Below are 17076 nucleotides of genomic sequence, written 5' to 3' on the forward strand. Positions count from 1 at the left end.
CCACCGACTTCCGCTCCTTCCGACAAAAACTGAAGACTCACCTGTTCCGATTAGCTGGCCTGGCACATTCATGACTTTTACCTCCTGGCACTGGTATTTTAGGGGAACCATTTTTAAACTTAACTTATGGGGTACTTTTTAGGGGTTTTTATAAACTATATTTTAGATACTTTACTTAGATGTACAGTTTTTCTTTTAACCTCCTTCATAACTATTTAACTATTTAATTATTTAATTATTTATGCTCTGTATTTCCTATGTATTGACTGTACACCGCCCCGAGTCCCTTTTGGGAGAGGGGGCGGTCTATAAGTGCAAATAAAGTAAAGTAAAGTAAAGTAATCTTATAGTCCAAAAAATATGGCACTATTATTCCCCTCATTATTCTATCTCTATTTTAACTCCCCCCACATGTCACTGTAAAATTCAAAGACGTTTCTTTTCTATCTTCCATTTTTCACTTGCTTTCTTACTCATATTTCCCTTACTTAGCTCTTCATTTTCACTTTAGCGTTTCATCCTTCATTCTTTCATTGCTCAGTGTTTCAGTATACACTTCCAGTACCATTCACCATCATTTAAACAGATAGAGTAAGTCTATTCATGTTCTTTCCAATCATCCAATCCGTGTGATTCTACTATTAATACACATGCTTACATTAAAATATATTCTTTCAATCTTAGGAGTTTTAAAAACCCGGAGCAATTTTCCCGTGGCTGATACTTTTTTCCCTAAAATTTCTCTGTGTCGCCATGCTGCTCCTGCATTGTTAAGTCATTTCACTTCTGGGCGGCAAAATAATATATAATGTACACCCAGGTGGTCCTTGGGTTACGACCTCAATAGAGCCCAACAAACAAGATGGTTGTTAAGTGAATCCTGCCCCCTATTTTACGACTTTTCCTGCCACGGACGTTAAGTAAATCGCTGCAGTTATTAACTTAGCAAGATGGTTGTTCAGTGAATTTGGCTTCCCCGCAGACTTTTGCTGATCAGAAGTTCGCCAAAGGGAGGGGGGATCACGTTACCCCCCCCCAAACGCTACAAACCGTCATAAATATGAAGCACTTGCTAAGGGTCTGACTTTTGATCACATGACCATGGGGATAATGCAATGGTCGTAAGTGTGAAAACCAAATTACAAGTCACTTTTTCCAGTGCTGTTGTAACTTGGAGCGGTCACTAAACAAACAGTTGTAAGTCGAGGACTACTTATACTCAGATTTTATTTTTAGGCAGCACAGTTGAGATGGGCAGCATAAAAAAGTGAATGAATGAGTGAATGAATGAATGAAAGAGAAAGAAGGAAGAGAGAAAGAAAGAAAGAAAGAAAGATAGATAGATAGATAGATAGATAGATAGATAAGTAGATTAAATTTCCATAACATTTTGCATTCTCATTTTGCTTCTAGAACATTAATTTAATTTCTGTTTGTGAGGGAGGCAGTTTAAAAGCTTGAATAAATAAATCCCTCCGGCTCTTTATTCCTTCGACAGAACGAAGTGAACACCGAGAACGCCGTCAGTTCTGGAGAGCTGGAGAAACAGGATTCCCCTCCCCCGAAGCCACCTCGGACTCGCAGGTACCCTTTTGAATCAATTCTCGGTAGATCGCTAGGGATCGTTTGTGACGTGACTACTTTTCCATTTTGGTCGCTGCATAAATGGAATTCAGGCGTCCTTCACATGATGGAAAGGAAGGAATTCTCCAGCAATTGTGTTGGGAAACTCGCAGGCAAGTGGAGGACTCCAACAGAGGATTAAACTACCGTATTTTTGGGGGTATGAGACGCTTTGAAGTATAAGACGCACCCTAGCTTTTGGGGAGGAAAACAAGAAGAGAAAGTCTGCCTCTGCCTCCCAGCAATTTGCCTCCTTGCAGCAAACAGCAAACAGTACAGACGATATACACTGTTTGTGGTGTTACATTTCAGACTATACTTATAAAGATGCTGTTAAAATAGATGTGGCTTTTTGGAAGTTACATTATTCTCTGCTATTTGAAAAAAAATACAATAGCACTGGGCCTCTTCAGATTAAGCAATTATTTTAAAAAGCTTCTTCATTTTGTTAAGCTGTCTCGAACAATAATAAAGCAGTCTAAAAAATAAGACTAATAATCTAAACATTCTATAGCCATTTATAGTTATTGACTTACCTCCTTGCAACAAACAGCCAACAGCCTGATTAGCACAAGAAAAAAAAACTCTGCCTCTGCCTCCCAGCAATCTACCTCAGTGCAGCAAACAGCAAGTTTCACTTTCAATTTCAGTATGATCATCAGCTGTTTCAGGCTGCAGACATTGCTTTAGCCTATTGCAGCCTCTGCAAGCCCCATTTTCCCCGTTTGCTGCAAGGAGGTAAATTGCTGGGAGGCAGAGGCCAAAGGGTGGGGGCTGGTGTGTGTGTGGGGCTACATTCACTGTATAAGACGCACCCAAATTTTCACCCTCTTTTAGGGAGGGGGAAAGGTATGTCTTATACTCCGAAAAATACGGTGGATTCCTTGTGCAGCCACAAATGATTTAGGATTGATCCATTCCTCCCCACCCATCCACCCAAGCTCCATAGAGCCTTACCGATCTGTTCCCAAGAGACGCCAAACAGTGCGGGAGATTCCTGTACAGGTAAATCCTCGTCTTAACGACCACAACGGAGCTCCAAATTTCCATGGCTAAATGAAGTGGTCATTTAGTGAACGTTTTGCTCCATTCTATGGCCTCTTTATAGCAGAGGCCATCCGGGCTGAAAATGTGGCCTGGGAGGGCCGCGCCCAGCTCTTCCAAGCTCCATTTTTGCTAGCAGAGGCACCGCAGGCTGGTCCTTTGCGGTTTCCACAGCTGCCCCGTGGGCCAGAATTAAGCATCCGCCCCCTCAGGCCTTGAGTTTGACACCCCTGTTCTAACTTAACCACTGCGGCGACTCGCTTAACTGTGGCAAGCAAAGTCATAGAATTGGGCAAAACTCCACTTCAACCAATGTTTCACGGTGCAGCAGAAATGTTGGGCTTGGTTGTGGCCGTAAGTTGAGGACGACCTGCCTTAAATGATGACCATGACAATTTGCCTTGGTGTTGCTTCCAGTGCAGTGACCACAGTGTTCGGGGACGGACCCTGCTGGGTACAGGGATGGCGTGCTATTGCCACCTTCTGGCACAGTTTTTCAACTTCTTAAGATGGCCACAAGACAGTGTTGCTTTTCTGCTAACCGTAAGACTAAAATTAAAATATCTGGAGGAAGTAAACGGATCTTGGTAATTCCCAGAGATAACATGATCCATCCTTTCCTCCCCCCCCCCCCCCCAGCATATTAAATATTGTCTTGGTCTTCAGCATCTTTAGTAATTCGGATTGGGCTTTGATTCAAATATTGAACATATGGGTTCAGAACGGTGGACCAAATTCTCACCACTGCACCACCAGGAAGGAGAAGGAGGAAGGGAAGAAGAGGGGAAGGAGGGAGGAATAGCAATAGCACTTATATACCGCTTCACAGTGCTTTACAGCCCTCTCTAAGCGGTTTACAGAGTCAGCCTCTTGCCCCCAACAATCTGGGTCCTCATTTTACCCACCTCGGAAGGACGAGTCAACCTTGAACCATTCAGAATCGAACTGCTGGCAGTCGGCAGAGTCAGCCTGCCATGCTTCGTTCTAACCACTAAGCCACCAAGGCTCTAATCTCTTATCTCATCCATGTGTGTGTGTATGTATGTATCAGAAATACTCACGACAGTCTTCTCACAATTGTTCCTAGCTGCCTTGTGGAGGGAGATGTGAAAGAGGAAATTTTGCAGGCCCCAGAGCCCCATCCGGTGCCCCCCATTCTAACCCCATCGCCTCCTTCGGCCTACCCGACTGTGACGACGGTGTGGCAAGACAGTGACCGATACCACCCCAAGCCTGTTTTGCACATGGTGTCTTCAGAGCACCCCACAGACCTCAACGAAAACTACGGTAAATCCAGGGAATATTCAGGGAAGCACGAATTCTCGGACCCCGCGGATAAAAAGCTGGAGCACAACTTGAGCTTCGAAATTAAGAAAGTGCCCCTGCAGGAAGGACCACGCAGCTTCGACGGGAACCCTCTCCTGAGTCGGGGAAATGCACTTAAAATTAAAACGGGCCCGCCGGGTGCAGCGGAGATGGCCTCGAAACCGCAGGAGTGCGGCTCCGGAGATGCGCCGACAGAGACCGTCCAGAATCCTTGCAGCGAATGCAATCCGCAGCCGGACATTCCAGTGGCAATATCCTCTCGGGAAGGACATCGGGGTCTTACTACAGATGCCCGGGAAAGGCCAGACTGCTTGCCCCTTAATAAAGAGAAGGGACACGCCATGTGGTCCTTAGACGAGACTAAAAACGAGCTTCCCTTCTCCGAGGTGGAGGCGCCTTTACCCGTTTTATGTCACGAAGTAAAAAATCTGTCTGTGGACTCGGGTGCGCCAGGTCAAATAGACACCCCTCCCAGGGAGCTGGCAGACGACTGCCACAGTGGCACGCTGCCGGTTAGGGCGCCTTTGTGTTTCACCAATCCCCTGCACTCGGACGACTCTGACACGGAGGAAAGAAACTCTGAGAGGGACGTGACACGTAGCACGTTGAATAGCGTCTCCGTGGCAAGCGCCACGGTTTCCGCAGCGACTAACACAGAAAACATTTCCGCTAGAAAAGTGTTGCCGATGTCCATCGCGAGGCAGGATAATCCAGCCCTAATGCATTCCGAATCTGATAAAGGTAAGTTGCGCTAAATTTTATTCATGTGAATGAGGGAAGTGGGGGTCCTTGATGCTCTCTGAGCTTGGGTGTTTTCTTGCAGATGTTTCATTACCCAACTAGGTAGCAATATCAGTGCTAGAAGGGAGGGAGATTTGCAGAGAGGAGGAGAAGAGGAAGAGGATTGTGGGGTCCTTGATGCTCTCTGAGCTTGGGTGTTTTCTTGCAGATGTTTCATTACCCAACTAGGTAGCAATATCAGTGCTAGAAGGGAGTGGAGTTTTCTTTCTTTTTATACTACTGGCTTGCCCTTTCTGTGTCGCTGGAAGTATTCTTGGTGGTTCCTTGATTAGGCTGTTTACTCTTTGTTTGAATTGGTAGTTCCTTGATTAGGCTATTGTTTATTTCTTGATTGTTGGCGTAGTGTTAATTTTGGTGTTAGTCTCTGCTCATCTGGGTGTTGATTGCTGGCGAGGAGGTGTTTTGCTCTGTTTATTTCCTTTTTGGCTTTTTGAGACAAATCAGCCATCGACAGGCACATAGGGTTAAACAACATCTGCACACCATTCACATAGAGATAATAACACCCACATTAGCCACTAGTATATAAAAAAGAGCAATCCTGGCCATCTATCACCAAATCAGGCAACTCACGGCAGTTTATAATGGCAAAAAATAAAAAATAATTTAAAAATAGCCTGACTAAATACGCCAGCTATAGATTCTACCAACACAGGTAGTTTTAACTACTACTGACTCTGGAATAGCTCAGCTTTTACTCGTTTGTGGCTTGATCAGGGAGGATTCCTCCATAAAATGGAATGCAACCCTTTGCGCCCTTCCTTCTCGTTTGGGATAAAATAATCTCTCTTGCTGGGCACTGAGTCCATGAGGCAGGATTGTTACAGCAATTCCCCTTCGTTGCCAGTCTTAAAAGGAAAGGTTCCCCTCGCACATATGTGCTAGTCATTCCCAACTCTAGGGGGCGACACTCATCTCCGTTTCAAAGCCACAGAGCCAGCGCTATCCGAAGATGTCTCCATGGTCATGTGGCCGGCATGACTAAACGGCGAAGGTGCATGGAACGCTGCTACCTTCCCACCAAAGATGGTTCCTATTTTTCTACTTGCATTTTTATGTGCTTTCGAACTGCTACATTGGCAGGATCTGGGACAAGTTAATGGGAGCTCACTTTGTTATGTGGCGCTAGGGATTCGAACCACTGAACTGCCGACCTTCTGATCGACAAGCTCAGCATCTTAGCCACTGAGCCACTGCGTCCCTTTGACTGACTTAAACGGGGCCAAATCCTTAGCCAATTTGCTGATTAGCTTGGTTAAAGGCCCGTGTTCCTTTCTGATTAAATCATGATAGTTTTACTCCGTTCTGGTTGTGAAGTGGCTATCTTGCAAAGTGAGTTAGTAAATCAGTTAGTAGTGGTAGTACTTTATTGTCATTGCACCTCATACAACAAAATTAAACGCCATCTTCAGTGTACATTATAACTATAAAAATAACACACAAACACACATCCTTCACATTCTGTACAATTGACTTGGAAACCCCTGATACTGCTGCACCATAGAGAGTATTTTAACCTACTGCATTTGTGTATGGTTTACCACTTGCACAGTGGTGGATAGACAGCGCTCCAGAGGGTCAACGTGATTGCCCAGAGGGTCATTGGTTGGCCCTCTCCCCTCCTTGGAAGTGCTTTATTGCTCCCACTGCCTTAAGAAAATTCAAAACGTTCTTAAAGATCCATCTCATCCTGGGCACCCTTTTTTTTTTTTTTAACTATTACCATCTGGCAGGCAGTCCTCAACTTATGGCCACAATTGCGTCCTACATTTATGTTGTCAAGCAAGTTGTCTTTACATGACTTTTCTCGCTGCATTCTGTTAAGGGGAATCCCCGCAGTTCTTCAATTAGTAACACATTGCTTAAGCGAATCTGGTTTCCCTGTTGATTTTGCTCATCAGAAGGTTGCAAAAGGGGATCGCCTGACACCCCCCACCCCACCGGGACACTGCAACCGTCATAAATGTGAGTTCAAGCATCCAAATGTAAATCGGGTGACACTGGGGATGCTGCCACTGTCGTAAAAGTGTTGAGAAATGGTCACGAGTCTCTCTTTTTTCCCCCCCAGTGCCCTTGTGACTTTGAACGGTCACTAAATGAACTGTTGTAAGTCGAGGACTGCCTGTGTTTAAGTTGCTGGACGGTTGCTTCTGTTGATCTGGAGGCTCCCTCCTGATCACCTGATGGAGCCTTTCTTCCGTTACCAAGCTGGGAAAGCCGATTTAGAAATCGGGAGCTCCGTGTCTGGTCTCCGCAGCTTCGTTTTGTTCTAAAATGCAATTGTCGATGTCTTATTGAGGCTCTTTTTTAAATCGAGGTTTACTTTCATTTTTACAAATATATGGTTTTTTAAAAAAATTATGTTTTAGTCACAGCTTTGCCAAAAAGCCCTGCTCTTCAACAGTCGGCCGAATGGAATTTGTTACAAGAACAGAACACCTCCGAACAACCAAAATGTACAGTAAGTATGGTAACCCAGAGAAAGAATATGAATGAGATGCTTATAACGACCATTGGGAATATGCTGGTCTCTCTCTCTCTCTCTCTCTCTCTCTCTCTCTCTCTCTCTCTCTCTCTCTCTCTCTCTGAGAGAGTGTGTAAATCATTGTTATTTGGCAGCTGCCTAAGGAATCACTTGATTTATGAATTCAGATCCAATCTGTAGAACCGTAAGCGGAGGAGTGTTGTTGTGGGTAATTCCCCTCTTGGTTCTTGCTTTGGAACCTCATGGATGGAATGGGGAGAATAGTCTGTCCTTCCTCGCTTATGGGAACCTGTTGAAGAAGCCCCCTTAACTCTTTGAAGCACACTTTAAAGCAGTGGTCACCAACTGGTGGTCCGCGAGAAAACTTCGGTGGTCCGCAGAAAAAATACTGGCATTTTTAAATATTGCACCAAATCAGGACTCCTCAAACTATGCCCATTGGGCTGGATACATACAATGAACGTTTGTGTTGCTGCAGAGAGTCTCCCCCTTCGGGGTCTTTTTGTGTGGGTCGAAGGGGGGCAGAAAGTCAGACTTGGGGTCTGCTTCAGCCTCTTGGTATAGGGCTTTGGGCGAAGACTGGAGGGAAGTGCCAGAGTGGTGGCGAAGAGCCGGAGGGCCTCGTTCCAGTGGGACTGGACTGGCTGACCATCTCAGCCTGCTTAGCCTCCAGGCGCCGGTACCTGCAGGTCTTCCCTCTGCTTGGAAACCCTATGCTCGTAGTCCTCAGTGAGTGCTTCTGCTGAGCCTCCTTCTCGGTCAGATCCAATTTGAACTGAGCTGCTTTGCCAATTCTTTATCCCAGTGGCTGCTTAGCTCCAACAACTGCTTCCTCTTGGGGCCCTTTGGAGCGTGGGCGGGCAGGTGAGGAGTGGCTGGGAGGGGAGAGGCAGGTAGAGGCCGGCGAGGCGCCCCTTGACATGAGTGACATAAAGTTGGCCACGCCCACCCAGTTACATGACCACCTAGCCACACCCACCCAGCCAGTCATTAGGCAGATCATATTAGTGGTCTGCAGGATTTAAAATTATGAATTTAGTGGTTCCTGAGGTCCGAAAAGTTGGTGTCCTCTGCTTTAAAGTGTTTAAGGGTGAAAGGACAGGAGGAGAGAATAGAGTTAGCACCTTTAATTGAGCGATGACAGGATAAAATGTAGCTTTTCATGTGGAGTTGTGTTGGACTTCAATGTTGACTTGAGGTCAAGGAAGCAGCTTTCCAGGTGTTTTGCCAACAACTGTGTCTGCACATCTCACAGGAAACTGAGCAGGGAGTGACGAGATTACTGTCTTTAGAGCTCTTGAAATCTCTCTTCCAGATCAGAGTCATTAAGCCCAGCATATTCTGGCCATTAAAGCCCTTTGTTGCAGCTTTAATCTTAGACATTCGCCCATCAGTTAACTCAACAATGAGGGCAAGAATTTGTAATGGGTGCTTTATTTTATTCTAGCTTGTTTTGCAGGTACTCTTAACTTGGGGTTGGGTTTTTTTGCAGATGTTTCATTATCCAACTAGGTAATATCAGCATGGGGTTTGCTCCCTGTTTAATGAATAGGCAGGAGAAGCTATAGAAACAGAGAGAAAATCTCACACTTACTTGCACAATAAGACTTATATACAGCTTCACAGTGCTTTACAGTCCTCTCTAAGCAGTTTACAGAGTCAGCTCATTGCCCCCAACAATCTGGGTCCTCATTTGACCCACCTCGAAAGGATGGAAGGCTGAGTCAACCTTGAGCCAGCCAGAAACAAACTGCTGGCAGTTGGCAGAATTGGCCTGCAATACTGCATTCTAACCACTGCACCACCAGGACTCTTCTTCTCAGTTAGATAAGCAAACATCTGCAAATAACCCAGTTCAGAGAGCACTAGGAACTCCGTAGATCAATGCTGAGGTGCAGAGATTCCGTTATTTTGGACTATATAATGCTTGTCATTCCGATTTGTGCCTTTAGCTCTCTCTTATGAAACCACAATTCTTATATGAATTTTTATGTTAACAGGGAATGAAAATCACGGAGTCTTCACAGCTTGGTAAGCAACCTAAGAACTTACAGAACACTGTTGCTAATCAAGTTCAATTCAGACTGTTGTGGGTTGAGAATTGTGTAATTACTGAACTATACGAAGTCTCCCAGGCTCGGATTAATGGCTTTCACTCAGATTCCTTACTGTATTTTAGTAGGCTTTCCTGCTCATTACTCATTCAGGGCTCCTGGTTGTACTTGTCAATTTTTGCTTGCATGCAAGCTCTAGATATCTAGATATTAAATTCTAGAACATTCCAGGAATGTATATCTGGAATGTTAGATCTACGAATCTAGAGATTAAAATTCAGCTTTGAAAACTGCCCTTTATTAATGGTTTTTTCTTTTCTTGCAGATAACTCAGAGCTGGGAGACAAATCTCCAACGGATACAATACCTCAACCATCTTCCACCAGTCTAACTCCTAAAGGACAGCCCTTACCAGAGATTGCAGTTGAGACTACAGATATTGGTAAGGGCCGATTACTATCTTACCTCAATGAAAAAGGCAATGATCTGTAAAATTAAGCAAATACTCTGTTTCTTGCTAAATCACATCCAGGTTAATTTCACTTTATTATTCTGATGGGAGGGAAACCTAAAATGTAAAAAGTATTGCCAATATTCCTGCTTTAAATGCTGCTTAACAATAATTTTCTAAAAATCTGTAAATTTAGTAGCTATGCTTATTTGGACCCCCTCTCCCCAAGAAGATACAATCCGAGGGCCCAACACAATGTAGCTGTTGTGCTGCAAACAGGGCTTAGGTGTCAGGCATCTCCCACTTTTGAGGCCAATGAGAAAACAAGCACAATTTAAACTGTGTAACGGAGACAAACACAGTTAATGCTATTTTTAGCAAGTCCTTCGTATTTTCCAAATAACGGTAAATGTACTTTTTTCTTAAGATTACGCTATTATATCATTTTTAAGCTCCTCTTCCCTATAGACATTGTGACAAAAATACTGAAGTTCATCAGTGTGGTATATTTTTGTTGGATTTACTTAACTTCCCCATAGAGAAGCCACCCACGTAATTTTCTAAGTGAACAGATGTGTTGGGTTATGCTGCTTCCGTTCCTTTTGATCTTTTGGTTGTTACATGAGGTCTCCTACACCTCATATCATAGCTCTTTGAAAATTATACCCTGTCAGTTAGTAGCATGTGCTAAATTGGCTACAATACTGTGAAAATTTGTGAACGTTTAGTTAAGCGTATATTGTTAGTGAGGTACTTTCTTTAATGGATTTGTTCTCCTTTAGGGTTTGGTAGCCGCTGTGGAAAACCAAAAGGACCAAGAGACCCTCCTTCAGAATGGACATGATGCAAGAACCAATGGACACATATTAAATTATACTGGAAAATTCAAGTGCCACTGAACAAGATCCATAGTATTCCAATGCTTTATTTTTTTGGAACAATCGGTGTACATATAGCTACACAATGGTACACTTTTGTATACATCTACACAAATATTAAAGATTCAAAATGGTGGATTCTATACTTCAAACTTAACTTTTTGCTGGGGCCATCAATCTGCCTTATTACATTTAAAAAAAAGTATTACTTATGGTTTGTTACTTCAAGTATTATTGCCTTAATGTCTTTTAAACCTGTTAAAACACTTGTTTATAGACATGTTAATATGGTGAAACTTTTGACAAATTGAGTTTATGAAGAACTTTTTTTGCAAATGTTTGATTACCATGTACATTTTATTTTGTGTATGTATAGGGCAAGCCAGGTATATAATTTGATAAAGCTGCAATCGTAAAGTATTAACAGAAGGTGTAAGAAATCTCTGCATGAACTAAAGTTGTGTACCTTGTAAATTATTTGCCCTAATGTTTTAGAAAATAGTTTTTTTAAAGAAAATGTTGGTGCACATTCAGAATTACAGAATAGCAGAGATGAAGATTGTAATACATTTTGTAAATTGTAAGCAAAAAGTTATTTTTATATTATATACTGTTTCAACTGTCAGTCCTAATTTGTCCTGGTTTTCATCTAGTCACTGATATTCCATAAGTGCCTTGAAAGACCAGATTTTTAGCATGAACAAGTTACCTATAGAGACTAGTGTTATCAACATATTTGAACTGTCAGTAAAAGAGAATATTTTAAAACCCTTTAAGTTTTCCTTTATATTGTATTTCAATTTAAATCCTTAGAATTTTCAAAAGGAAAACCTTGGTAAGTATCATCAGGATTAAAATTATGACTAATAATGCTAGTAAAATATTTTCCCTAAGACAGTTTTATGTAAACATTTAAAAGTACCCAAATTCTTACTGCATCATTCTTCCTCGATAAACTTCATTGGCAAATTCCCAAACTCCTACCGATTTGTTTCAGTTTATATTAGGGATTCTTCAAGAAATGAATTAATGCTTATTCATATATATTCTAGAAGAGGTAGCATTACTGACTTGGGCTTAAATGTCCTTCCGGTTATAAAATATTTTTGTACCAAGTCCCTTCCCTGCCCGTCTTTGATTTGCATGCTAGCGATCGCACTCTGACAGTAGCAATTAAAAGGAAAGTACCTAGAGTTGACTCTTACCCTTTTTCATTATAAGCCCAGGGCAATTTCTGAAGGCTGTTAATTCTCAGAAAATATAATAGTCAAGATTTCTAAAATGGTTACTTGGTTAGCAAGCCATCCTTTCCCTTCACAAACATAGGTTGAACTATTCTTTAGGAATATGTATAGTTCCTATATGATGACATTTTCATTTGACTTTTGGTCTGCTACAGTGTAACACATGCAGTTACTAACCTGATGATTCAAAACCAATTATTTTATTGAAATATCCAGCAATGTGTATGCATCTCTCTCTCTCAGCCTTGATAGAAAAGGCTATATTGTGTAAGGAGAAAACGAGCAGAATTTATGCTTTTTATTAAGAGTGAAACACTCCTGTAGAAATCAATAATGTGTCTGGGGCTTAGTCTTTTGCTGGTAGTGGAAGGTTGGGTTCTATCAACTATAATTTCCAGAGCAGACTTTCTGCAAAGCTCAGTAAGCAGAATGGGTTTGCCACTGGAAGGACTGGCTTAAGCTGTTCTACATAAAGAAAGATACCTGAATTTAAGTGTCCTAATACAGGGTGTGCAACATTTTATGTGGCTGAAATCTGTATTTCAGAAAATCAAGGGGATGCTTAAAATCGGCCTGGGAGGAAGACATATGCTATGACCAAACAATGAGGATTTCTTCCCTCAAGGTTCTTGCATTGAGGCTAATGTGCTTATTTTTTTTTCTCCAGCAAAACCTGGTGGAAGATCATGGTTCCCTTTATGGCAATTTGCTGCTAAATTAGTGCAGTTCTTGCTTCCAGGGAAAAAAAGGGTATGGTGTAGGATCTTGATGTGTCTGTCCACCTATGGATGCAACTGAGGTTTCAGAAGATTGTTCTGAGTTCTTAAAAACAAATTCATTTCTTACTTGCCTCGGAAATATATTCTGGAAAAGCACAATACTGTCACAAGAGTATAGTGCATCTGTCAGAGTAATATGCTAATTTTATTACCACTGCCCAAAGTCCAAGTAAAGGTAATTTAGTTTACCTTCTTCCTGAATTTTCCAAGTTGAATAAAAAAAATTATTGGGAATATATTTACAGTAGTGCTTAAAGGTTTGCAAACCCTTTTGAATTTCCATTATATCTGTCTAAATATGACTTAAAATGTCATCTCTTTTCCTCATTACGTCCTAAAATTGGATAAAGAGAACCTAATTAAACAATGAAAACTCTTTTCCCCATTTGCCTTGAATGCCAAGATAATAATCTGGAAAACTGTATACAGTTGTTTGCTAACTTTTTATATTAGCACTGCAGCTCAGTTTGAAAATATGCACTATGGTATCACGGACATTGTGTGTTTAGAACAAAGTGCTTTTTCAAAAGTGCTGATATTAAAAATCTCTAGTTTTAATATTAAAATAACTTCCATATCTATGCCTTCTCATGAATTACAATGCTTATTCTAAAATGCTTCTATGTAATTCTTATTCTAAAATTATTCTAACCCTGAGTTTCAAAGATGACCTCAAAACTTTTTAAAACAAAACCTTTAAAGCATTCTAAGTTCAAATAGTTTCTGCAAACATAAACAGAAATGTAAATTTAGCTAATACTGTTCTTACACTATTAAGATAACTAAAGAATATCAAATTTAATCTTGCAACCAGGGCAAATTTAAAAACCGGAATAAGAGGAAATGAACAATCTAATAATAATAATAATAATAATAAATTTGGATTTATTAGCCGCTCCCTTTCCAAGTAGGACTCGGGGCGGCGTACAATGGAGCATAAAACATAAAAAATATATAACAACACCAAACGTACATACATACACAACATACCTACATACATACACGGAGGAGGAAACAAATTACATCAATAGACAGTTAAAAATCAACTTTAAAATACCCCGATTGTAAAAACCCAATAAAAATTAATATTTAAGGACAATTTAAAACAGTTTGGAGGAATGGGAAAATTACGATTGCGATTGAGCCAGGCCGGATAATTGAAAGAGGTGGGTCTTCAGCTGTACACGGAAGGAGCGGAGATCGGAAGTAATCCTGATGTCACGGGGGAGGTCATTCCACAGGGCTGGGCCCATCACAGAGAAGGCTCTGCTCCTGGGTGTCGCCCCCCGACACTGTTTGGCGGACGGCACCCGGAGAAGTCCCTCTCTGTGTGCGCGAATTGGTCGTAGGGATGTGTGGGGCAGGATGCGATCCTGCATATAACTAGGCCCTGTGCCATGGAGCGCTTTAAAGATCATAATCAAAACCTTGAAACGCACTCGGTAGACCACAGGCAGCCAGTGCAGCTCGCGCAGGAGAGGTGTTACAGGGGAGTATCTAGTCCTCCCCATAATCACCCGCGCGGCCGCGTTCTGGACCAACTGTAGTCTCCGAGTGCATCTCAAGGGAAGCCCCATGTAGAGAGCATTGCAGTAATCCAGGCGAGACGTCACTAGCGCATGGGTGACTGTGCGTAGGGCATCCCGGTCCAATAAGGGGCGCAATTGGCGCATCAGGCGAACCTGATGGAACGCCCCCCTTGCCACGGCTGTTACATGGTTGTCCATGGACAGCCGGGCATCCAGGAGGACGCCCAAATTGCGCACCTGTTCCATGGGGGCTAGTTGGACGCCCCCGATGGCCAGAGATGGAAGCACCTGGTTGAACCGGGAGGCCGGAAGCCACAGCCACTCCGTCTTGGAAGGGTTGAGTTTTAGTCGGTTGCCATCCATCCAGACCCGTACGGCCTCCAGACACCGGGACATCATTTCGACGGCCTCATTGGGGTGGTTCGGAGTGGAAATGTATAGCTGAGTATCATCAGCATACAGATGATATCCCACTCCAAAACCACGGATGATCTCGCCCAGCGGTTTCATATATGTGTTGAACAGGAGAGGCGAGAGCACCGATCCCTGTGGCACTCCACATGTGAGTGGCCTCCGGGTCGAACTCTGCTCCCCTGTCAACACACGTTGCGTCCGACCAGAGAGGTAGGAGCCAAACCACCGTAAAACGGTGCCCCTGACTCCCAGCCCCTCTAGCCGGTGCAACAGGATACCATGGTCGATGGTATCGAACGCCGCCGAGAGATCTAATAGGACCAGGATAGAGGAAAAACCCCTATCTCTGGCCCTCCAGAGATCATCAACCAATGCGACCAAGGCCGTCTCCGTGCTGTGCCCGGGTCGGAAGCCGGACTGGCGCGGGTCTAGATAATCATTTTCCTCCAGGTGACGTGGGAACTGCTGTGCTACCACACTCTCTACAACCTTCGCTAAAAAAGGAAGGTTGGAGACTGGACGATAATTGACTAGGTCCGTTGGGTCCAGGGAAGGCTTCTTGAGCAGGGGCCTCACCACCGCCTCTTTCAAGGCGGCCGGTAGAGACCCCTCACCCAACGAGGCGTTCACCAGGCCCAGGAGCCAGTCGCGCGTAACCTCCCAGGATGCCAGTACAAGCCAGGAGGGACACGGGTCCAATAAACATGTGGTGGGTCGCAGACGTCCACGCAACCTGTCCAAATCCTCGATGGCAACCGAGTCAAACTCCTCCCAAAGCGGTCCCTCAAGACTCGCAACGGGCGTCTCTACTGAACCACTGAAAGGGGTCCATCCCATCCGGATTTGAGCGACTTTGTCCTGTAGATAATTCCCAAACTCCTCTGCTCTGCCCTGTAGTGGGGCTTCCCGTGGTCTCTCAAACAAGAGGGAACGGGTCACCCGAAACAGGGCGGCAGGGCGGTTATCTGCAGACGCAATAAGAGCGGCGCAATGTTGACGTTTGGCCGCTCTTAATGCCACAAGGTACGTCTTCAAATAGGCTCGTGCCTGTGCTCGGTCAAATTCGGAGCGGGAGGATCTCCAACGACTCTCTAGGCGTCTCTTGTGGCGTTTCATCACCCTTAGCTCCTCGGTAAACCAAGGTGCCAGGGTGGTTCGTCGCCGCAGGAGAGGCCGCAAAGGCGCCACCCGGTCTAGGGCCCCGGTAGTCGCACTATTCCATGCGACTACCAGGTCCTCCACTCGGGGGCGGGTCAGGTCCACAGGAGGTGGCCCAAGTTCCGTCTGGAACCTATCCGGTTCCATCAGGCGCTTGGGGCGGAACCATCTAATACCTTCCAGTTCCGCCTCCTCGCGGCGGGGGGTAGCACCAGGGAAGTCCAGCCGGAGAAGTGAGTGATCCGACCATGACAGGGGAATAGTGTCTAGATCCCCTATTCCCAGATCACTCGTCCACTGGCCAGAGACAAAAACAAGGTCCAGGGTGTGGCCTCCCCTGTGAGTAGGGCCCTGAATTAACTGGGTCAGGTCCATGGCTGTCATGGAAGCCATGAACTCCCGAACCCCCTCAGACGCTTCTCCCATCGACGGCAGATTAAAATCCCCCATCACTAAAAGTTTGGGGGTCTCAACCGCCACCGATGAGATCAGCTCAAGGAGTTCGGGCAGGGCCGCTGAAGTATAGCGAGGAGCCAGGTATACTATCAGCAGGCCCAACTGCCTCCCTGGGCCCCATCTCACGACGAGGGACTCACACCCGGATGTCTGCGGCACGGTGAACTCTCTCGGCTCTAAGTCTTCCCGGATAATCACTGCTACCCCACCGCCCCTTCCCTGGGCCCGAGGCTGGTGAAATGCTCGATAACCTGGCGGGCACATTTCCACAAGGGGTAGACCTCCCTCGTGGCCCAACCAGGTCTCGGTTATTCCGGCGAGGTCCGGGTCCCCCTCCAAAATTAGATCGTGGATGAGGGGGGCCTTATTGACAACGGACCTCGCGTTGCACAACAGCAGTCTCAGGCCTTGGGTCTGTAGATCCTGACCACCTAGTATGCAGGGGTTGGTGCAGACGACCGGGAATGACCAAAAACCCCGGTCTCCCAACCGACTACGCGCTCTTAAACTGTCCTCGCACCTGCCCCTCCCCACGACTGTTGGTATTAAGGAGCCCTGCACGGGAATGCTATCTTCCCTCTCCTCCCCCACTCCGCTCCCTCCTCCGCTCCCTCCTCCCACAATCTAGATTGTGAAGATTGAATAAAATATTGAGTAGTTGCAGTACTTGCACTATTATATAAACACGACATCACAAAGCTAATTATAGTTCCTTGGAAGAATTTGTTACTGGACCATAACGTTTATACATAGGATTTCCAGTCTTTAAATAAATAAATTGGGTACTTTCAAATTATGCCTTTGGAAATGTGTTGTTTTTGCAATCTTAAGGAA

At 44.4% G+C, this 17076-nt stretch overlaps 1 protein-coding gene across 1 annotated transcript in view; it reads left to right on the forward strand.

Annotated features, from left to right (window-relative positions):
• PTPN12 (protein tyrosine phosphatase non-receptor type 12) overlaps nucleotides 1-13095 on the forward strand; it is a 51004-nt gene extending 37909 nt beyond the window's left edge. Inside the window, exons 12-17 of the mRNA XM_081957538.1 lie at nucleotides 1499-1584; nucleotides 3755-4734; nucleotides 7164-7255; nucleotides 9280-9310; nucleotides 9659-9775; nucleotides 10567-13095. Coding sequence (XP_081813664.1) covers nucleotides 1499-1584; nucleotides 3755-4734; nucleotides 7164-7255; nucleotides 9280-9310; nucleotides 9659-9775; nucleotides 10567-10628 — 1368 coding nt within the window. The 3' untranslated portion in view covers nucleotides 10629-13095. The remainder of the gene's footprint in view (nucleotides 1-1498; nucleotides 1585-3754; nucleotides 4735-7163; nucleotides 7256-9279; nucleotides 9311-9658; nucleotides 9776-10566) is intronic.
• Nucleotides 13096-17076: the final 3981 nt, after the last annotated feature.

This window comes from Natrix helvetica (genome assembly GCF_964273705.1).
Source record: "Natrix helvetica genome assembly, chromosome: 6".
In the NCBI taxonomy this organism is placed as follows: Eukaryota; Metazoa; Chordata; class Lepidosauria; order Squamata; family Natricidae; genus Natrix; species Natrix helvetica.